This window comes from Populus alba, chromosome 19, assembly GCF_005239225.2.
Source record: "Populus alba chromosome 19, ASM523922v2, whole genome shotgun sequence".
Classification (NCBI taxonomy): Eukaryota; Viridiplantae; Streptophyta; class Magnoliopsida; order Malpighiales; family Salicaceae; genus Populus; species Populus alba.
The window spans coordinates 12,961,556-12,985,357 of NC_133302.1; the positions used below are offsets into that span (position 1 = coordinate 12,961,556).

Below are 23,802 nucleotides of genomic sequence, written 5' to 3' on the forward strand. Positions count from 1 at the left end.
TTATAAGAGAGGCAGGAGCTGAGAGAACTGGCTCGCTAGAAACACTATTTCAAAAGAGCATCATCCCATGCAATTAAACAATTAGAAAGCAGACTAACCAGAATAGAAATGCCAATGAAAACTGAACAGGAAATAATGAAAACGGAGGCAAGAATATGTGTATAATGATGCCAACGCCACATCTATTTAATGCACCATCAAAGAAGATCAGACAGCTTGACTTTATTCTAAAAGAAGCCTGCAAGCATTTAATGCACCATTAAAAAAACACCGGCTGATTTGACATTGTCCAAGTGAAACCTGAAGACGTAAGTTAATTATTCTAAAGGTGATCAGATGTCAGATAATTCAGAAGACCCAGTTACAGGGGGGAAAAATGACGGTCTAATTTTTCAATGCATTTAAGACACTGGTATTATGATCTAACGTTTTTTCAAACCTCTGCAGCGACAATTTATGCCTTGGCAGGGAAAACCGTGGGGAAAGCTACAGTACTTTCCCCACGCGTTTTAGAGTTCTTTAATAATGTGAAGGCAAAGAATTCCTCTGGGGTCGAATACTTGATGCCCTTCCCTACCACATCACAAATAAACAAAGAACAAGACATGGAGCCTTCTTGTACAAGAAGATAATTGTACAGGATCCAGGTGTTAATGGTGCAATTTAGTGCTCTTCAATCCTTTGTATTCATGTGTTCTTACTCTCATGATCCATGCAGTCAAGGCGTCTCCCAATGGTAAACCAGGTTCGCAGAGGAACCTTCTCTCAAGGTTCGTGGATTGGGGAGATGCAGCAGGCTTCAGATAAATCTGTAATAATAATTGAAATTCTGGACCCAAGAACTAAAAATTTATTATCAATGTCGAAGATCAGTGATTATGTTTTATCAAATGAGCTTGTCAGCATGGCATTGGCCATGGTTGCAGAAGATCAACAAATAAATGATGTATTAGAAGAGCTCTTTGCAGATGAGGTATTCTTCTGTCTCACTTCTGTTAAATTCTGAGATCTTATTGCACTCTACGGAAAACCAAATTTTGAAGGGCGAAGTGGGCTTACAAAATTGCAATATAAAATTCCAACAAGTGCATGCAATGTTTTCTTTTCTCATAATTTGCCTGTCAGTACCTTATCTATATGTTTAAATTCGAATGAACATATGTGAAAGGTTAAAAGATAAACAAATGCGGTACTTACTATAGCTTTCCTCAATTCAGCAGAAACTTGGAAAGTTCTCAGTAGGAGGTAGTTTGACAAGTACTATCATGCGATGTTTTTTACAGGATTGCTCTAGTTTTTTGCCCAACTCTTGAGGGAAGATATTGAAAGCACTTTTAACAATCACGTTAAATCCTCTCTCTCTCTCTCTCTCTCTCTCACACACACACACACACACACACAAAAAGCCATCTGCATAGAGCCCATGAAACTTTGCTAGCTAATGCTGAAAAGGATGAAATCTTAAACACATCAGGTGATCATTAGCTTCGTTCCCTACTGCATTAAGTTGGTCACTCCTTCAAATCATATATTATAATGACTTTGATGCCCTGCTTCTTATATTGAGAAAGTAGCATATCTTAAGCCCTGCATCCAAATAATCATTATGGTTGTGATAAATTAAGCTACTTAATATGTTGGACCACAACAGCAAAGGGTTTGCTAGCATGTTCTCTCTTTACTGCTTAAAACAACCCTCGAGCATTGATCAGTGATTCCTTTGTTGTGTTAGTGAAATTGTTGCTATTGATGATGTTGGAATTTAAGATCCTTTAATCAGTTGAACTCATCATTCACAAACATTTTGCCTTCATCAGGGAAATGAGCTACAAATAAGGCAAGCAGATCTTTACCTCAGTGAAGGCGAGGAATTGAGTTTCTATGAAGTACTCTTACGAGCACGACAGAGAAGAGAGATAGTCATTGGTTACCGTGCAGCTAATGCTGAAAGGGCTGTTATCAATCCACCTGCCAAAAGTGAGAGACGTAGGTGGTCACTGAAAGATGTCTTCGTGGTAATTGCAGAGAAGGAATGAGGATGAGGTTCTTCTTCATCCCCTGAACATGATATTCTTTGAAAAAAATTCGATGGACACCGAAGAAAACAACAATAGGAAGTGTTCATTAGTTTCTGCCAGTCTGAAAAAAGAATTAAATAAATACTACAGATGTACAGTCACATCTAGTATATTTTTTCTTGATTTGCACGAAAACGAACAATTGCAAAAGGGAAAATTTAAAAAAAAAAAAAAAAAAAAAAAACAGAGGGATCAATTAGGCCCAATGCGGTAAAAACGCATAGTTTTGACAAGAAAGAAGTACAAAAGCCCATATCCGCATCCAATCCTTTTTATCCATATAAAAACCCATATCCACAAACACCCTGTCCCTCCCTCCCTCCCTCTGCAATTCACTCTCACATTTCTCACTTGAAGAAGATCAGCCCAAGAAAATGGCGGTGAAGATTCGTTTAGCTAGGCTGGGATGCATAAACAGGGCATTTTATAGAATTGTTGCTGCTGATAGCCATACTCCAAGAGATGGCAAACACCTTCGAGTTGTTGGTTTCTACGACCCCTTAGCAGATTCCCTCTTCTTCTTCTTACCCTTCTCTTATTATTTTCACATGCTCAGTTCACATGGAGAATTATTTTTTTATTTCAAAGGTCTGAACTTTGAAGGCTTATAGGGTTTGTTTTCAAGTTCGCATTGCATTGTATGTGTAGATAACTTTGTTGTTAAAGACTTAAACTTCGTGGGGAAATGCATTTGCAAAATGGGATGCATTTGTAATTTTATTTTCTTATGCATATGTAGTTTAATATTACTATTGATAGCACTGATTGTTCATAGTTTATTCTGTCATCAGTTAAAGTCTCAAAAATATGTTTTTAAAGCACAAAGGTCATCAGGTATAGGGAAAAATAAATTTTAGTTGGAATTTTTTGGGTTTAGGCCAGCATTATTGAGAGGACTAATACTATTGCCTATATATCATCAGGTAAAATAATTGTATTTAGTCTAATCCGGTAACCAAAGCTTCACTCCTTCCTTTTTGATTATGTCGTAATGCTGACTGAATCCAATCTATAAACCTGGAAAGGAAACAAAGTACGTTCCCTTTCGTCACTGAAGCACTAATCATGCTTAATTTTTAGCTTTGATGTTAGGGGAAGTTGCCTAATTATTTTTACATTTTTTCTTTTCTTTTTGGTAGCCAAGGGCGATGCTAGAAGATTGGGTCTTAATGCTGACCTTGTGAAGTAAATTTTTTTCTTTTTCTTATCACGTTCAATTTATGTTGTATTATCTATGAGCTATATGCCTTCACTTCTTGTTTTTGTTGTGCATGTGTTTCTGGTATTTGGGGTAATAAAAATTTATCCTAGTATCTAAGTTTAACCTGGAGATTGGAGTTTAAGGTGTCATGGGTAATGCTGGAGGTTTAACAAGATAAACATGTTTAGCTTTTGATTCTTAATTGCTAAACATCTATTTTAGGCAGGAGATAACTTCACAATGAGAGAGTTATCTGTTCAGTTTTTGCCAATTTTGAATTAAAGGAGGAGAAAACTGATGGATCAATCTTTAGTTTGCATGAAGCTCTTGTATGGCTGCTTCTATTTGCCTGCTTGATTAAATGGGTTGGCGCAATGTCTTTCATCTTGTTTAGTTGATTTTGGTTATTCTTCTACTTGCTTTTGCAGGTGTTGGTTATCTGTCGATGCTCAGCCTATAGACACCGTGCGTGGCATTCTTATGAGAGCTGGTTTAATATCACCACCACCGATGGTTGTTATGGGGCAGAAAAAAGGACCAGCTGGTGAGACCTCGAATCCAGAGAAGTCAATTACCCTATAAAAGTTACCATCTCTGCTGCTTTTATGTTTCTTCTCTCAACTGACTGGGTTCGGAGCTAAATTTCCTTTCCAGGTTGTTGAGTGAATTGAAGTTTAAAATTCTCTTAATTCATTATTGTGTTCATTATATTTGTTCTTTATGCTTATGTCCAACCACCTGTTAAAAACAATGCTTTGAGATTATCATTCCCTGTTGTACAGATTAACATTTCAAATGTGTGAGAATCTGGAACATCTGCTGATTGTTGTTCCTGCATGTCCTTGTACTTGAGAAAATATTTATTGCTGATTGTTGTGTCATTAGCAATTAGATGATGTTGTGACACTTTCAGCTCTGTCACAAAAGGAGTGTTTGCCTGTTGAAAGATGTTACATGTGTTGTTTATAGAGCATGGACGTCATCCAAACACACATATTAATTAATTTTTATTTTTTAATTATATTTTTATTTTTTAAAAGACTAAATTGCCTCTAATTCACATTGATTATAACTAAAAAGCCTTGAAAAATATATAAAAAAAACCCCTAAATATCAATTTTATTTTATTTTTCTTTTAAGAACAATGTAGTTATTTCACTATACTATTAAAACATTAAAAGACTGAAACACCCATCAATCCTAGTTTTAAAAATTTTAATTAGAAGACATAGCAAGTTGTCTAAACCCTTTTCATGGACAAAGCAATGATCTTAAATGATAAAAATAGCATTTTGAAGCATGTAAAAAAGAGACAAAACAATTGCTCTAAGAGTTCAATTGTTTCAAGCCTAACAAAGTAGCTTAGTCTTAATAGGAATGTATCCTATATAATTATTAAATCAAATCCAGGAGTTGACCTTGTAGGTCAAACGGGTTTGCTGGGCTAATTGCTGGTCTGGTTTTTAACCGATGCAGATAAAAAAAAAAAAAAAAAAAAAAAAAAACAAACACTTGATCGTTGCGTGTAGATCATTGCTACCAAATCACAAATAAACAAAGAACAAGACCTGTACATGGGAAATTTCCGGGAAGTCAACACCTCTGTACATGAGAAAATATTTGGAAAAAGATTATGAAAATATGGGGAAGTCAACAAGACTCGTCCCCATCAATATGGCTTATGATTGCTTCTTCTTTTTACATGATTCCTTCCAGCTCATTACACACAATCTATCATCGGCAGATGACTTAAGGAAGACTCGATGCCCTTCCTACCAAATCACAAAAAGAAAAAACAAAATAACCAGACATTAAGCCTTTTTATACACAAGAAATTACCAAGCGGATGTGCACCCTCTGTAACGTCCAAGAAAATACATGGATTTGATTTTTTTTTATTTTAAATTAATTTTTATATCATTTCAATGGACTGAATAAAAAATAAATTTTTTAAAAATAAAAAAAAATATTATTTTAATACATTTTCAAGTAAAAATTATTTTAAAAAACAATTGTTATTACAATACCACAAATCCATCAAATCATCATAACCATTATAATATAATGTAAAGGCAGAAAAGTCTTTGGCATGTGCAAACACATGGACCAAAGATATAAAGGGTGTTTGTAAATTTGATAATAATTGATTTTTAAAATGTTTTTTTGCTTGAAAATACATCAAGATAATTTTTTTTTTCACTTTTAAAAAAATATTTTTGACACCAACAAGTTAAAACAAACAGAAAAAACTAAATAAAAAAAAGTTAATCTCAAATAAAATATAAAACAATTAAATGTACTGATATTTAATAAAAATATTGTTCAGCAAAGACAAACAAAACCTAAATGCCCTTTCCTTCACATTAAATTTATTAAAATATTGTTTATTAATATTATTTTAATGTACTGATATTAAAAATAAATTTTAAAACATAAAAAAATATATTATTTTAATGCATTTTTTAAGTGAAAATTATTTTGAAAAACAATTGTTACCTCAATACCAAGCATATTCTCTAACAATTTCTTGAAGTTATAGAGGGTGTTTGTGAATATAGTAATAATTGATTTTTAAAATGTTTTTTTTGCATGAAAATACATCAAGATAATATATATTTTTTTATTTTTAAAGAATTATTTTTGACACAAACACATCAAAACAAACTAAAAAAATAATCTAAAATAAAATATAAAATAATTTTAAAATTTATTAAAACATTGTTTACATAGCAAAGATAAACAAAAGCTTAAATGTCTTTTCCTACGGCATCACAAATAACAAGACTTGATGCCTTCTGTAATGCCACGAGAAAATACTTGAATTTGAATTTTATTTATTTTTTGTTTATTTTAAATTAATTTTTTTTTGTTTTAATTATATTATTTTGATTTTCTGATATTAAAAATAAAAAATATATTATTTTAATATATTTCTAATATTTTTTTTTGAAAAACAATCATTAGTATAATATCAAACAGACTCTCTAACAAGTTATTTTCAATTAAATCATCATAACCATTATAATATAATATAAAGGCAAAAGCGTCCTCCGCAAGGCAAATACTTGAACTGAAGATATAGAAGGTGTGTACGAGTATGGTAACAATTGTTTTTTAAAGTATTTTTTATTTAAAAATACATTAAGATAATATATTTTTTATTTTTAAAGAATTATTTTTAACACAAACATATTAAAACAAACCGAAAAAAAACTAAACAAAATTAATCTTAAATAAAAAATCAAAAAATCAAAATTTATAAAAGCATTGTTTATAGGCAAAGATAAAATCGCCTTTCCTTCCATGTGCATGGCAGCTCCATTGGGCTGCTACGGGAAATTAAAATTAAAATGTATTAAAATATTATTTTTAATTTTTAAAAAATTATTTTTAATTTTAGTATATCAAAAAAAATTTAAAAATTTAAAAATAATAATTTTTTTTAAAAAAAACAGTATATTTCAAAAATGTGTTCTGACACATTTTGACAAGAAATTCGTAATTTCCAGGAAAATTATAAAAGAATTTGAAGTAAAAATTAATAGACTAAAGAATGACGTGGGACAGAAGTGTTTTAGTTTTTTTAAAAAATATATATAATAAAAAAGTTAAAGAGAAAATAACAAAAGATCAGCTACTCCGCCAAGTGAATACCTAATACATTTGAATTATTAAAAAAGTTATCTATCACAGGCCACAGCTGTGATATGATAAACAAGAATATATATGCTTTGATTTTTAACAATGGAATCAACAATGTGCAATCGTGTAATGTTCTAAGAAAATACTTGGATTTGATGCCTATAAATTATAATATGCCTATGGCAGGGTCTTCAACACGTAAAGCCTAAGCTACTGTTTCAAAATCAGCCTCATCTTTTTTCCTTGAGTTACTTCCGTTCTCTCCCTCCAGACCTACCTTACCACCAGAGTCTTACTCTTGTTTCTTCGACTGTTTCTCCACAAAACAATATGATGTCTCCATCCCCATCTACTCCTTCCACCTTAACCACCGCCCAGCCACAAGTAATTAAAGATGATGTCTTCCTTAGTTTCAGGGGAGAAGCCACAACCGTCATGCTGCTTTGGACAATTGAAGAGGCCAAGCTTTCTGTGATTGTTTTTTTCTGAAAACTATGCATCTTCCAAATGGTGCTTGGAGGAGCTTGCAAAGATTATTGAGCGTAGACAAAATAATGGACAGATAGTTATTCCTGTGTTCTACCAGGTGGATCAATCCCATGTAAGAAATCAAACAGGGAGGTTTGGGGATGCATTGGCTAGATTGATAAAGAAGAAAGCTTTGACGATGGACAAAGAGCAGAGCTTCAGAGACGCTTTGACGGATGCAGCCAATCTATCTGGATGGAGCTTAGGGAAGTCTGAGTAAGCTCCTGAAATATATCCCATCAGAAAAATATTCGTTCATTTGTTGAGGATTTGAGATTTAATTTAAAATTATTGAGAATGATGAGCTCTGTGAATTTATATTTATTTCATTTGATTTTCAAAACGTTGTAGCGAAACACTTGTACAGATCTTAAGCTTTAGGAGACAGAGAGAAGATATTTAGAATCCTTATATTAAATTTTATCAGGACAATCAATGTTTCAATATTTTCTTCTATCGTTTCACTTGAAATTGGGGCATTAATAGTCTATTAATTTGAGGTGAAAAAGATCATGATGATTTAAAAAATAATATAAATTATATAGTTTGAGATTTTCTCCTAACAATTTAAACTTTTTTAATTGAAAGGATTATATGATATGATGATTTGAGAAAACATCTTATGCATTTGCATTTCATTGATTTTCTTAGATACACACTTACAAGTAGTTTCCAGTTTCAAGGATTGATTAACTGTAGCTTGAGATAAGTAGGGAGCTGCTGCATATTTCTGAACTCAAATTCATTCTCTCGAGAGGCCCAGTAAGAGAATCTTGTCCAGGTTTATGATTCAAGTGTTACATTAGGACTATCAATTGCCAATAATGATGCTCAATTACTCATACGTGTCTACTATGTATAGATGTAGCTACTAAGGAGTGAGTATGTTTATATGTTACTTCTTGTCCGGTCCATTTTGGCTAACAATTAGGTGTGTTCTTCTTGTTTGTTAGGCTGGAGTCTGAATTTATTGAGAAAATCATTGGAGATGTTTCGAACAAACTGCAAGCTATGTCTTCAAGTCACACTACGGGTCTATTTGGAATTGATGTTCGCGTTAACAAAGTTGAATCTTTGTTAAATATGGAATCTCCAGATGTTCTCATTGTAGGGATATGGGGAATGGATGGTATCGGTAAGACAACGATTGCTCAAGCTGTGTGCAACAAGGTTCGTTCTCGATTTGAAGGAATCTGTTTCGCAAACTTTAGGCAAGCATTAAAAACTGGTTCCATGGCTGATTTGCAAAGAAGCTTTCTTTCACAGCTGCTTGGCCAAGAAATGATTGATACTACTAAAAAGTGGTTATCATCAAACTTTGAAATGAAAGACATGGGTGAGGCCAGCTATGTTCTTGGTGTGAAAATCATAAGAGATCACGCTAAAAGGCTTTTAGGTTTAACTCAAGATACTTACATCAAAAAGATGTTAGAGCGCTATCACATGCAAGATAGCAAACCAATAGACACCCCTGTTGATAAAAGTTTGAGCCTAAGCTGTGATATGTGTCCCAAGACTCTAGAAGAAAAGGAGAAAATGTCCAGAGTACCTTATGCCAGTGCTGTCGGTAGTTTGATGTATGCAATGATGTGCACACGTCCCGACATATGTTATGCCGTTGGATTGGTTAGCCGATATCAATCAAACCCTGGTCAGAAACATTGGATGGCAGTCAAAAGGATTTTACGATATCTGAAAGGAACTTCAAATTACATGCTATGTTACCAAGGAAAGAAAGATTTATGATTGATTGGTTTCTCTGATGTTGATTGGGGAGGAGATGCCGACCAATCCAAATCAACTTCAGGATGTGCTTTCTTGCTTAATGATAGTGCAATACTATGGAGGAGCAAGAAACAATCCTGCATAGCCTTATCTACCATGGAGGCTGAGTATATAGCTTGTTCCGCAGCAACACAAGATGCCGTTTGGTTAAAAAATTTCCTGTATCATTTGAAAATTGTCAAATCAGCATCAGACCCAATGACAATTTACTGTGATAACACTGCTGCAATAGTTGTGGCCAAATATCCAAAATACCATGGAAAGACCAAACACATCAAGATGAGATATCACTATATTAGAGAAGCAATTACTGAACAAGATGTGATCCTAAAACACATTTCTACAAATTCTATGGTTGCAGATCCACTCACAAAACCAATAGCAAGGGATGCATTTGTTAGACATGTGAGATCCCTTGGCTTATGTAGAATGTAATTAGTTTTAAGGATCATACGAAAGCTTATAGTGATTGAATGATGAATAAATGTCATTAGAATATCATTTTATTCATTATTTGTTTCATGGATTATATTGAGTATCGTATAGTACAATTTATTGAAGTATATCGATAGACTTTGATTGGCTCATTCACATGAGCAATCACCTCTAGCACTTGTAAGGTGAGTAGAGATGAGACTATTTGAGTTTTAATGCTCAATAAGCGACTTGGGCGCAGTGGGAGCAATTTTAACTCAAAGTGATTATTAAAAAGTCCCCTTGGCTGGGACCAAGATGAGGTTCTTAAATAAAAGAATCGGCATGAATGAATTCCCGCCATTCATGTGTCTATTATTATTGAAGCCGAGTATGAAATTATTCATCTGTCATTAATGAAAAATGAGCAAATGAGAATTTCTGATTTGAAGTCTATGTTTTTAGCAACAAGACTAAGACTCGTATAGTGTATTTCCTCTAACAAGGAGAGCAACGACATACACTCTTTGTCTTAAGAAAAGATAAGAGTAAGCTCCACTATAGCATGTATTTCATACTACATGTGCTAGCGACCATTACAGGAATAAAGAATGGATCCCTGCTTCTTTATTATGTGAGTCCTGAAGATCATATCTAAGATCTCAAAATCTTACCCTTTGTGACTTTTGACTATATCATGAGGTGATGTATTAATGATGGCTACTTTAGGAGTATATCCTATGGTCATGGAATGATTCGACCTAAAGGAATATTCTTAGAAAAGCGAGTTAATTCAGATTTGATTGATATGAGAGCGAAAGAAAAAGTAATTTTAGTTCTACACTTGTTACTTGTATTCACCGGCCGGGATCATATCATTTGAATAAGATTTGATATGATTTAGAATACATGTAATTGTAAGGATGGATTGAATATGAAATTGTAAGGATGGACTGAATATAATTCTTGAGGGATTGAATTATATTCAGTCATGTGTAACTAAAAATGCTTGGGGTATATTAGTACACTTTAAGGAATAATTAATTATGAGGTTGATGTCTCCTATATGGCCTGTATTAGGTTTATATATTGGAGCTCCTTTCACTGTGTGCTTCAGGTCGCACGGTCCGTTCGTCAAGTATGAAATTCTTGTGTAAGTTTGCAGTATAATGTATTAGAGAGATTCAGTCCTTCATGGGCGAGTGGGAGATGTTGGTTATTGGGTTAGGCCTGGTCCGCCCATGATGGATGGGCCTGGTCCAAGTTATTAGAGAAGTTACTAAAGGAAGTAACCGCCTTCTCTAATTATATATAAAGGGACATAACCCATATGGAACTACAACTATTCATTATTAAAAGAACATAGTTCTCTCTTCCTCTTCTCCCATCTTGACTCTCTGTATTAACTTGACAAGATTTACAAAGACGTTCGTACTGTGGATTATCACTTTGGTTCTAGTAATTGAAGTGGCACTGAAGTAATTGATTCAGGAATAAGAAAGCGAATTCTCACAAGTAAGTTTTCCTTTCCGATTCTACAGAAAGGATTATATGATATGATGATTTGAGAAAACATCTTATGCATTTCATTGATTTTCTTAGATATACACTTACAAGTAGTTTCCAGTTTCAATGATTGATTACTGTAGCGTGATATAAGTAGGGAGCTGCTGCATATTTCTAAACTCAAATTCATTCTCTCGAGAGGCCCAGTAAGAGAATCTTGTCCAGGTTTATGATTCAAGTGTTACATTAGGACTATCAATTGCCAATAATGATGCTCAATTACTCATACGTGTCTACTATGTATAGATGTAGCTACTAAGGAGTGAGTATGTTTATATGTTACTTCTTGTCCGGTCCATTTTGGCTAACAATTAGGTGTGTTCTTCTTGTTTGTTAGGCTGGAGTCTGAATTTATTGAGAAAATCATTGGAGATGTTTCGAACAAACTGCAAGCTATGTCTTCAAGTCACACTACGGGTCTATTTGGAATTGATGTTCGCGTTAACAAAGTTGAATCTTTGTTAAATATGGAATCTCCAGATGTTCTCATTGTAGGGATATGGGGAATGGATGGTATCGGTAAGACAACGATTGCTCAAGCTGTGTGCAACAAGGTTCGTTCTCGATTTGAAGGAATCTGTTTCGCAAACTTTAGGCAAGCATTAAAAACTGGTTCCATGGCTGATTTGCAAAGAAGCTTTCTTTCACAGCTGCTTGGCCAAGAAATTCTGAACACTATGGGCTCCTTGAGTTTTTGTGATTCTTTTGTGAGGGAGAGACTTCGTCGAATAAAGGTTTTTATTATTCTGGATGATGTGGATGATTTAATGCCTTTGGAAGAATGGAAAGAATTGCTTGATGGACGAAACAGTTCATTTGGTTCGGGCAGTAAAGTTCTCATAACAAGTAGGGACAAGCAAGTGCTTAAGAATGTAGTAGACGAAACATACGAGGTTGAGGGGTTGAACTATGAAGAATCTCTTAAACTCTTTAGCTCAAAAGCCTTGAAGAATTGCAACCCCACAATTGATCATAGAGAATTGATAGAAAAGACTGTAAGTCAAGTAGAAGGCAATCCGTTGGCTCTTATAGATTTGGGTTCCTCTCTCTATGGTAAAAGCACTGTAGAATGGTGCAGTGCATTGAATAAACAATCCATATTTCTTTAGAAGATTTGAACAAAACCAAGCTATAAGAATATTAGATGGCTTTTATTGTCGGCCTGTGATTTTTTATATAAGCACGCTCATTGATGAGTGTCTCATAACTACTTCTCATAAATGCTAGAAATGGCATTTAGCATTGTTCGTGTAAAATCTAAGTTTCCTGGAACAATAAACAAGACTTGGTTTTAGACCTGGTTTCCATTATGATTTACCAAATTGTGCCCATTACACCATAAATACATGAAAGATAAAAGACTTTTGGGGAAGGCTATACTCACATCTTTAGGGCCATTGTAAGAAGCAACCCACCGATAAATAGTCTCTAACTTAATGGTCGAATGCACGTCATTTTTATGGAATACATCAAATGATATGAGTGCTTGCACAATATCAAAAAAGTGTGAAGTTTGTTTTGAACATTATCAGCTTAGAAATCAACATGTGTGTGTATGAAAGAACCATTGACGAAAGTACTGTAACAAATAAGAGTATATCTGACTGGGGCCAATGATGGCAATAAATTGTAAATTATAAGGTCTTCTCCCACTCTGAAACCAAGTTCAAGCTTGGTTGGCAAGAAGAATGTGAGGAAAGCAACGAAAAGGGAAAGAAAAGAAAATATAGAAAACATGAATTTATATCATTGGTTCTATATGATAATAAAAAAGCTCATAAAATCAGTCACAACCCAATACTAAGATATTTATTTTAGTAGAGAAAATGGCAGTGAAGATTGGTTTAGGGATGCAAAAACAGGGCATTTTACATAATTGTTACTGCTGATAGCCATACTCCAAGAGATGGCAAACACCTTCAAGGTGTTGGTTTCTACGACCCCTTAGCAGGTTCCCTCTTCTTCTCTTATTATTTTTATATGCTCAGTTCACAAGAAGATTTTTTTTTCTAATTTTAAAGACCTGGACTTTGAAGGCTTATTGGGTTTATTTTCAGGTTCTCATATCATCATTACATGGTATGTGTAGATAACTTTGTTACTCCAGACTTAATCTTTGTGGATAATGCATTTGTAATTTTATTTTCTTATGTATATGTAGTTTAATATGACCATTGATAGCACTGATTGTTCATAGTTCATTCTGTCATCAGTTAAAGTCTCAAAAATATATTCATAGTTCTTAGTTTTAGTAGTTTTGTGGGTTAATTTTCATCTATTTTAATTTAAATCTAGTCCAAACTAAGGTCACTGGATCAACGTTTTAAGGAGTATTTCTTTCTTCTTTTGTTTTTCCGCTTAAGGTTGGAAGGAGGCCAGAAATGAGATGCAAGCTCACATCATGAAAATGGGTTAAAATTCAAAAACATTCTATCAAGTTGCCAAAGCCTGGGCCAATCCTCTTCTTGATGCTCGGGCAATAATAGCCATATCGATGGGGACGACGACTTGACCTTATATCTTCCTTGAAATTACGTGTTTCCCTTTTCCTTTATATATATAAAGGAAAAGGCAAAAGGCATTTAAAAAGGAAAAGGCATCTGCCGATAAAAAAAGAAAAAGAAAAAGGCATCTGCATATGCTTATTTGGGAACTGATGTAAATTGTGTTTTTGAAAAGTTAAATTTTTTCATTAAAAAATAATATTTTTTGAATATTTTAGATCGTTTTAATGTGCTGATTTTAAAAAATTAAAAAAAATTATTCTAATATATTTTAAAATAAAACACTTTAAAAAAAACCACAACAATATTTCAAAACAGAAACTTAGTTCAAGTCATCGTCCCCTTCAATATAAAAATTATTGCAGGAGCATGAAGAAGAGGATTGGCCCATCCCCGGTCCCTTCCTCTCTCCTTCAAGACGACTCCTTCTTCTTTTTCTTCACAATAAATAAATATATATAAAGGAGAAAGGAAAAGGCCGATTTATTTGGATAGATTGTGGTTTTGCAAAATGACAGATATATTAAAATCAAGATTTCAAATAGCAGATTTTTTGAAACTATGTTGTTTTCTAAAAAACAATTAAACCATATTATTTCTCTAACTGTATCATTTTTTTAAAAAAATTCCAATTATAGGGGCAGACTAATATAATGAGTAATATAACTCATTATTTCTTTCCAATAAAATCATAATAACCATTATAATATAATGTGCAGTCAACAAATTCACATCTTTTTCCTATTCTGAGCTCACTTTCCATGTCCCATGTAATGCAGATTAACTGTTAAAGGGGCTGCATACAAAGGGAAAACCTCGCACGGAGAAACATAAAAATCTAAAATTTAATTATCAGTAAATCTAACATTTAAGATAAACTGGAAAAAAAAAAGTGTTAGAAAAGGATAAAAAAAAATGTGCCCTCAGTTCACATGAAGATTAATTATCAGTAAACCCCTTAGCAGGTTCCCTCTTTTTCTCTTATTATTTTCATATGCTCAGTTTACATGAAGAATTTTTTTTTTTTTTAATTTTAAAGACCTGTACTTTGAAGGTTTATTGGGTTTATTTTCAGGTTCTCATATCATCAATGCAATCAATGCATGGTATGTGTAGATAACTTTGTTACTCAAGACTTAAACTTTGTGGATACTGCATTTGTAATTTTATTTTTTTATGTATATGTAGTTTAATATGATCATTGATAGCACTGATTGTTTATAGTTTATTCTGTTATCAGTAAAAATCTCAAAAAATATATTCATAGTTCTTAGTTTTAGTAATTTTATGGGATAATTCTCATCTATTTTAATTTAAATCTAGTCCAAACTAAGGTTACTGGAGGCCAGAAATGAGATGCAAAAAACATGTTTTCAGGTTCTCATAAAATCATTGAGTATTTCTTTCCTCTTTCGTTTTTCCGCATAAGATTGGATGGAGGCGTAAAATGGCATGCAAGCTCACATCATGAAAATGGTGAGGATCAAAAACATTCTATCAAGTTGCCAAAGCAGGCCCAAAATCACCAGTTGTCGTTATCAACAGTCAAAGCACTGATGACGAGAAACACATAATTTCCAAACTCAGCTTCCCGAACACGCTGCCCAAGCACTTGCCAGGAAGACTACTTAAGGTCAAGTCGTCGTCCCCGTCAACATGAAGAAGAGGATTGGCCCCATCCCCCGTCCCTTCCTCTCTCCTTCAAGACGACTTCTTTTTCTTCTTCTTCTCAACAATAAATAAATATATATTAATGAAAAAGAAAAAGGCATCTGCCGATTTATTTGGATAGATTGTGATTTAATTAAAATATATGTTTCTTCTAATTACAGCAATAATTGTTGGAGGCAAACCATTACGCAGTCATGCACACGTGTCTAACCATAAAAAAACATGACGTCGTTATGCTTTAATACAGTCGTAAAAAGTGGTGTTGGTCTGCGGAGAAAAGTCACATGTGCTGTCTAAAAAAACATGGATGCTTTTAAGATGCAAATGTCTCTAATTCACTTTGATTATAACTAAAAATTTTACTTCAATTATTTTACAGAAACACCCATGAATCCTAGTTTTTAAAATTTTACTTTAAAGAATATTTGAAACATTCCTCAGTGCTTCTAAAACGGTTAAAAATTAATTTGTCTCTAATCATTATGACCATTAATTATCGAAAGCCACCGTTAAGACAAGAAATACATAATTGCGTAATGTCAAGGCAACTTAGCTTCCCAAACACACTGCCCAAGCACTTGCCTGGAAGAGTCAAGGTCAAGTCGTCGTCCCCATCAAAGTGGCTATTATTGCCCGACCATCAAAAAGAGGATTGGCCCATCCCCGGTCCAAGACAACTGATTCTTTATTTTTATTTTTATTTTTATTTTTATTTTAATTTTTTTCTAGAATAATATAGTTATTTCTGTTATGAAAATGTTAAAAAGACCAAAACAGATATTAGTTTTAAGAATATTTAAATTATTTTTTTGTACTTCTAATATGTTTAAAAGTTATTTTGTCTCTTATAATTACGAATAATTTTTAGTTTTTTTTTTAATTTTAATTTTAATTAAAAAGACATAGCAAGTTGTCCAGCCTCTTTGTTGACAAAGAAATAATTTAAATTTTCATGAATAAGAGTTCAATTGTTTTGAGCGTATCTAAGTAGCTTAGTTTAGTGGCAGTCTATTACTTAAACCCTACACTAACACTTGAATAATTTAATTTTTCATCTGATTAATAATTTAAATCTTAAATTTTCATGAATAGGGTTAATCTTCATCTGATTGAATTTAAATCTAATCCAAACTACGGTCACTGGATCAAAGTTGTAAGAAATAGCATTTCTTTCCGCTTTCGTTTTTCTGCTTAAGGTTGGATGGAAGCCAAAAATGACATGCAAGCTCACATCATGAAAATGGTTCTATCGAGTTGAATTTTTTTATTTTTAAATTATTAATTTTTATATCATTTTGATGTACTGATATCAAAAATTAATTTTAAAAAATAAAAAAAATATATTATTTTAATATATTTTCAAGTTAAAAACACTTTAAAAATAATATTATTATAATGACAAATAGTTTCTCTGACAAATTCTTTTCAATCTATAAATATAATGTTAGGCAAAAATGTCATCGACATGCAAAAATCATAGTTATTAAACCCAGTCTGAGAGTTGACTCGGTCAAGGGACCGAGTTCCAGGTTTCATGAGTTAACTCGATTCAATCCGGAAAAATTTAAAAAAAATAATAAAGTTTTAAGAACTTCTTCTTTATTTTATTTTTTTCAAGAGTAATATAGTTATTTCTGTTATGAAAATGTTAAAAAAACCAAAACACTCATGGATATTAGTTTTAAGAGCTTTATTTTAAAGAATATTTAAATTATTTTTTTTGTACTTCTAAAATGTTTTAAAAATATTTTTGTCTTTGATAATTACAAACAATAACAATAACAATAATAAATGAATTTTATAAAAAAAATTGTAGTTAGCTGAATGATAAAAAATAATTATTTTACTGTTTCTTCTTTTTCTTCTTCTTGTTCTCGTCAACAGTCATGATGACGAGAAACACGTAATTTCCAAACTCAGCTTCCCGAACACGCTGCCCAAGCACTTGCCAGGAAGCGCACTTAAGGTCAAGTCGTTGTCCCCGTCAATATGAAGAAGAGGATTGGCCCCATCCCCTGTCCCCCGTCCCTTCCTCTCTCCTTCAAGACGACTTCTTTTTCTTCTTCTTCACAATAAATAAATATATATAAAAGGAAAAAGGAAAAGGCATCTGCCGATTTATTTGAATAGAGGTGGAAGAAAAGCATGTAAAAGAAGAAGTAATTATAATTACATGGCTGCATGCCAATTATATTGCCAAAAGCAGTAAACAGAACCACGATTGTGATTTTGAATCGCTTTTATAATTAAAATCGTAGTTTAAAAATAGCAGTTTTTTTTAAAAAAACTATGTTCTTTTTAAATTAAATTAAATTATATTATATATTTCTCTAGCTGTATCAATTTGTTTTTAAAAAAATTCCTATTATTGGGTCAGAGAGTAACAAAGTTTTTCCCAATGAAATCATTATAATCACTATAATATAATTGGAAGTCAACAAAGTCCTAGTTCGTGCAAACACTTGTATCGAAGACTCGATGCTCTTCCTACCAAATCACAAAAAGAAAAAAAAACAAATAACAAGACATTAAGCCTTTCTGTCCACAGGAAATTTCCAAGTAGATGTGCACCCTCTCTAACGTATGAGAAAATACATGGATTTGATTTTTTTTATTTTTAATTAATTTTTTTTTTATATTATTTTAATATATTGATATTAAAAATAAATATTTTAAAAAATATTTTAATATATTTCCAAATGAAAATTATCTTGAATAACAATTATTACCTCAATATCAAATAGGTTCCCTAATAAGTTCTTCTCAATCAAATAATCATAACCATTATACAATAATGTGAATGCAAAAAAGTCTTTTGGCATATGTAAATACTTGGATTGAAGATATAGAGAGTGTTTATGAGTATAGTAGAAGTTGATTTTTTAAAATATGTTTACTTAAAAATACATTAAGATAATGTTTTTTTTTTTTTTTACTTTTAAAGAATTATTTTTAATACCAAAGCATCAAAAACAAACAAAAAAACTAATGTAAAATAAAATATAAAATAATTTCAAAATCTATTAAAACCTTGTTTACATAGCAAAGACAAACAAAAGCCTAAATACCCTTTCCTACCGCATCACAAATAACAAGACTTGAAGCCTTTTCTGCATGGAAAATTTCCAGGAAGCTAACAATGTGCACCCTCTGTAATGCCAAGAGAAAATACTTGAATTTGAATTTTTGTTTATTTTAAATTATTTTTTTTATTTAATTATATTATTTTTGACGTTCTGATATCAAAAATAAATTTTAAAAAATATGATTTTTATGTATTTTTAATAAAAAAATAATTTTAAAAAATAATCACTAGTACAATATCACACAAGCTCTTTAACAAGTTCTTTTCAATTAAATCATCATAACCATTATAATATAATATGAAAGCAAAAAATTTCTCCGCAGGGCAAATACTTGGACGAAGATATAAAAAGATGTTTACGAGTATAATAATAAATTTTTTTTTAAATATTTTTTATTTTAAAAATATATTTAAAATATATTTTAATATATTTTTTTATTTTTAAACATTTAGCATATTAAAACAAACTGAAAAAAATTTTTAAAAAAATCTTAAATAAAAAATAAACTTTTTTTTATAAAAACATTGTTTACTGTTTAGAGTTTTGTTTCCAGTTGAACAAGTCTTTAGGACTTAGCTGATTTCTAGTCTTGAATAATTCCTATTGTTTAGGATTCTGTTATTCTGTTTTGATTTCTATTATTAGCTTCTGTTTTCAATCTTTGTAAAGGCTATATATATGGTTTTTCAGTTTACGTTAATAAATACACAAAACATTTCTTCCTTCTCTCTTATATTATTTCTCAGCAAACACCAAAACATACTTGACATTTTGGTATCAGAGCCTGATGATAGCAGTAGAGATGTCAACAGAAGGAGGAGGTTTTGTGCAGCCTTCAATTCCAAGATTGGACGAACACTATGATCATTGGTGTATGCTTATGGAGAACTTTCTCCGTTCAAAAGAATACTGGAGTTTAATTGAGGATGGGATTCCTACAGTGATTGAAGGAGTCCAGCCTACTCCAGCTCAGTTGAAGGCTATTGAAGATGCAAAGCTGAAGGATCTTAAGGCAAAGAACTATCTTTTCCAGAGTATTGATCGATCAGTTTTAGAGACAATCTTAAACAAAGATTCTGCCAAGAGCATTTGGGATTCTTTGAAAACGAAGTATCAAGGTACAACACGGGTGCAACGTGCACAAAGACAAGCCCTTCAAAAGGAGTTTGAGATGTTAAACATGAAGGCAGGTGAGTCTGTAACTACTTATTTTGCTCGTACTATGACTGTTGTGAACAAGATGAGGACAAATGGTGCAAAGAATTTGACTGATTTAACAATCATTGAAAAAATCTTGCACTCCATGACATCCAAATTTGATTACGTAGTCTGTTCTATCGAAGAATCAAAAGACCTTGATGTCATTTCTATAGATGAATTGCAAAGCAGTTTGGTGGTTCATGAACAACGTATGAATGTTCATATCATGGAGGAGCATGCGTTGAAGGTAACAACAGGAGAATCATCAGGTTGGCGAGGAGGAATTCGAGGATCAAGCAGGGGCAGAGGCAGAGGCAGAACAGGAGGTGGAAGACGTTATCTTGACAAATCCACTATTGAGTGTTATTACTGTCACAGATTAGGACACTTTGCATATGAGTGTCCAAGGAAGGAGAGTGAAGGAGTGGCACATTATGCAGAAGGGGGAGAAGAAATGCTATTAATGGCGTATATAAATGAGAAGGCAACAAGCATGGAGGAGTTATGGTTTCTTGACTCAGGATGCAGCAACCACATGTGTGGTAAGAAGGAGTTATTTTTCTGATTTTGATGCTAGCTTTAGAGAAACAGTAAAGCTGGGAGATAATTCTAAAATGCTTGTTACTGGGAAAAGGAAATATCAGAAATGTTCGTGAATGGTTTTTGTACAAATCATTACAAATGTTTTTTTACATCCCAGGCTTGCAAAACAGTTTATTGAGCATGGGACAATTAGCTGAGAAAGGTCTTGCTATCCTTATTCAATTCAGGAAACATGTAAGATATATCCGATTCTGAAAAAGGTTTGATCATAGAGAATTACCATGTCTTCAAATCGAATGTTCAAATTATTTGCTCAGGTGCAGTTTAAGGAATGTAGTGAGCAGGTGTGTTTTAACTCACTATCTAAGAAGTCCAGCGAGCAGGTGCAGCTTAAGAAGGCCAACAAGCACGAGCAGTCTAAGGAGTCCAGCGAGCAGGAGCAGGTGTGTCTTAAATCTTCATCAGAGGAGAATGCTATGCTATGGCATAACATATATGGACATCTTAGTTTCACGGGATTAAATCTTCTTCAACAAAAAGAGATGGTGATCGGCCTGCCAAATTTAATTGCACCATCAACAGTGTGTGGAGATTGTTTGACAGGAAAACAACAGAGAAATTCTTTTCCTAAAGAATCTACATAGCGAGCTACTCAGGTTCTTCAACTTATACATTCTGACATTTGTGGTCCTATTACTCCTATTTCAAATAGAAACAAGAGATATATAATCACATTTATTGACGATTATAGTCGTAAAGTTTGGGCCTATTTTCTTGTGACAAAATCTGAAGCCTTTACAGTTTTCAAACTGTTTAAGAATCACGTTGAAAAGGAGACTGGTTTATGCATTCACAGTCTTCGTACTGATCGTGGAGGTGAATTCTTATCACAAGAATTTGCAGTTTTTTGTGATGAGCATGGCATACGTCGTCAACTTACAGCTGCCTACTCTCCTCAGCAAAACAGCGTCTCAGAAAGGAAAATTCGCACCATCATGAACATGGTCCGCAACATGCTGTCAGCAAAGAAGATACCGAAGAAATTTTGGCCAGAGACTGTAAATTGGACTGTTCATGTTTTGAACAGAAGTCCAACATTTGCAATTAACAACAAGACCTCAGAAGAAGCCTGGAGTGGCATCAAACTGCCAGTCCATCATTTTAGAGTCTTCGGTTGCATAGCATATGCTCATGTCCCTGACTACAAGAGAAGCAAGCTGGATGATAAAAGTGTCAAATGTGTATTACTTGGCATCAGCAGAGAATCAAAGGCATATCGCCTATATGATCCCATTTCACAGAAAATTATAGTGAGCATGGATGTGATATTTGATGAAAACAGTAGTTGGGATTGGAGTGAGAGTTCAGTTGCTGCTGATACTATTGCTTTGGAATGGGAAAACAATGATCAACATGAAGAATTTTTTGCAACTGAAGATAGGGCAGATGATGCAAACAATGATGTTGCAGCAGTGGTTTCAGTTGCAGCAGCAGACTTTGCAGCAGCAGATGAAGCAAACAATGACTTTGCAGCAGATCACAGGGCAGACAGTGAACACCTTGATCCACATGCTGATCCAGAAGAAAGCATTGATCGAGGTGTTCTCTCAAATACATGTAGCAGTACATTTTCTGCGAGTCAACATATTTTAAGTCCAACAGTCCAAGCAAGCAGCAGTGGGAATACACGTAGCAGACCCGAAAGGGAACATAGAAGACCTTTGTGGATGAGGGACTATGTCAATGGGGAAGATTTATCTGAGGAAGATTCTTATATGGTCATGTTTGCTGCTGCAAATGATCCTGTGTTCTTTTATGAAGCAGTGAAAGATGCAAAGTGGAGAATGGCCATGGATGCAGAAATAGATGCAATTGAACGCAATGACACTTGGGAGTTAACATGTTTGCCTACTGATGCCAAAAAGGTTGGGGTGAAATGGGTGTATAAGACAAAGTTCAACGAGAATGGTGGGATAGATAAACACAAAGCCCGGTTAGTTGCAAAAGGCTACACTCAGGAGCATGGAATTGATTATACATAAGTGTTTGCACCGGTAGCACGTATGGATACAGTTCGTTTAGTAATCTCTTTAGCAGCTCAAAAGCAGTGGACGATTTTTCAACTTGATGTTAAGTCGGCATTCTTGCATGGAGATCTTTCTAAAGATGTTTTTGTTGAGCAACCTCCAGGCTATGAGAAGAAAGGTAATGAGCACAAAGTATACAAATTGAAAAAGGCACTGTATGGTTTGAAACAGGCTCCCCGAGCGTGGTACAGTCGCATCGAGTCGTATTTTGCGAAGGAAGGTTTTGAGAAGTGTCCATATGAGCATCGTTTGTTCATCAAAACGCATGAAGGAGGTAAACTTTTAATTGTTTGTCTCTACATAGATGATTTAATCTTCATCGGCAATGATGAACACATGTTTACTGATTTTAAAAAATCCATGATGCATGAGTTTGATATGACTGATCTAGAAAGAATGAGTATTTTTTTGGGTATAGAAGTTTTTGCAAGAACAGGAGGGCATTTTCATTCATCAAAGAAAGTATGCGAATGAGGTGTTGCAAAGGTTCGGTATGGATAAGTGCAATCCTGTGCTTAATCCAATTGTACCCGGTTCTAAACTTATGCAAGATACAACTGGAGTAAAATTAGATAGCAGCCACTACAAGCAAATTGTTGGTAGTTTAATGTATTTAACTACCACTCGACCTGATATTATGTTTGTAGTCAGTCTACTAAGTAGATATATGGATCACCCTACAACACTTCATTTTGAGGCAGCCAAGAGAGTTTTGAGATACTTGTGAGTTTGGAATATTTTATAGCAAGAGAGGAGAAGACAAATTAATTACTGACACCGACAGTGATTATGCCGAGGATTTAAATGACAGAAAAAGTACTTCAGGCTACGTATTCATGTTCAATTCAGGTGCAGTATCTTGGTCATCCAAGAAACAACCAATAGTTACATTGTCCACCACTGAAGCTGAATTTGTTGTTGTTGCTGCTACATGTGCTTGTCAAGTGGTTTGGATGAGAAGAATTATGGGAAGCCTCAGTCTAATTCAAATTGATGGCACAACTGTCTACTGTGACAATAGTTCAACTATTGAGCTGTCAAAGAATCCTGTTCTACATGGCCGAAGCAAACATATAGACATCAGATTTCATTTCCTCTGTGAGCTCACTAAAGATGGTGTTGTTAAGATGGTTCACTGTAATACACAAGAGTAAATAGCAGACATAATGACCAAGCCTTTGAGACTGGATGTGTTCATAAAATTAAGAAGTCTGATGGGGGTCTACACATTTCCAGGCGTAAACTAAGTGCTTTTACTAGCACATAGTTTAAGAGAGAATGTTAGAGTTTGTTTCCAGTTGAACAAGTCTTTAGGACTTAGCTGATTTCTAGTCTTGAATAATTCCTATTGTTTAGGATTCTGTTATTCTGTTTTGATTTCTATTATTAGCTTTTGTTTTCAATCTTTGTAAAGGCTATATATATGGTCTTCAGTTACGTTAATAAATACACAAAACATTTCTTCCTTTCTCTTATATTATTTCTCAGCAAACACCA

General features: G+C 33.3%; 3 protein-coding genes across 3 annotated transcripts in view; all 3 read left to right on the plus strand.

The window, feature by feature from the left end:
* LOC118058171 (uncharacterized) overlaps positions 1–23,802 on the plus strand; it is a 96,167-nt gene that overhangs the window by 357 nt on the left and 72,008 nt on the right. The window lies entirely within an intron of this gene.
* On the plus strand, positions 713–3,463 carry LOC118058181 (ion channel CASTOR). Its single transcript, XM_073407081.1, has 3 exons — positions 713–973; positions 1,818–2,043; positions 3,218–3,463. The coding sequence occupies exons 1-2, from the start codon at positions 713–715 to the stop codon at positions 2,034–2,036; spliced, it is 480 nt and encodes a 159-aa protein (XP_073263182.1). The 3' UTR covers positions 2,037–2,043; positions 3,218–3,463.
* Positions 2,453–3,861, plus strand: LOC118058180 (small ribosomal subunit protein bS16m/bS16c-like). The gene is made up of 3 exons (XM_073406584.1): positions 2,453–2,564; positions 3,218–3,263; positions 3,708–3,861. The coding sequence occupies exons 1-3, from the start codon at positions 2,453–2,455 to the stop codon at positions 3,859–3,861; spliced, it is 312 nt and encodes a 103-aa protein (XP_073262685.1).

Bases quoted from the DNA above. Each gene is read 5' to 3' on its own strand.
- LOC118058180 (XM_073406584.1), top strand. From the start codon at position 2,453: ATGGCGGTGAAGATTCGTTTAGCTAGGCTGGGATGCATAAACAGGGCA. The intron at 2,565-3,217 runs GTTTCTACGACC...TCTTTTTGGTAG, and splicing joins CAAACACCTTCGAGTTGTTG to CCAAGGGCGATGCTAGAAGA. The intron at 3,264-3,707 runs GTAAATTTTTTT...TTGCTTTTGCAG, and splicing joins CTTAATGCTGACCTTGTGAA to GTGTTGGTTATCTGTCGATG.
- LOC118058181 (XM_073407081.1), top strand. From the start codon at position 713: ATGCAGTCAAGGCGTCTCCCAATGGTAAACCAGGTTCGCAGAGGAACC. The intron at 974-1,817 runs GTATTCTTCTGT...TGCCTTCATCAG, and splicing joins AAGAGCTCTTTGCAGATGAG to GGAAATGAGCTACAAATAAG.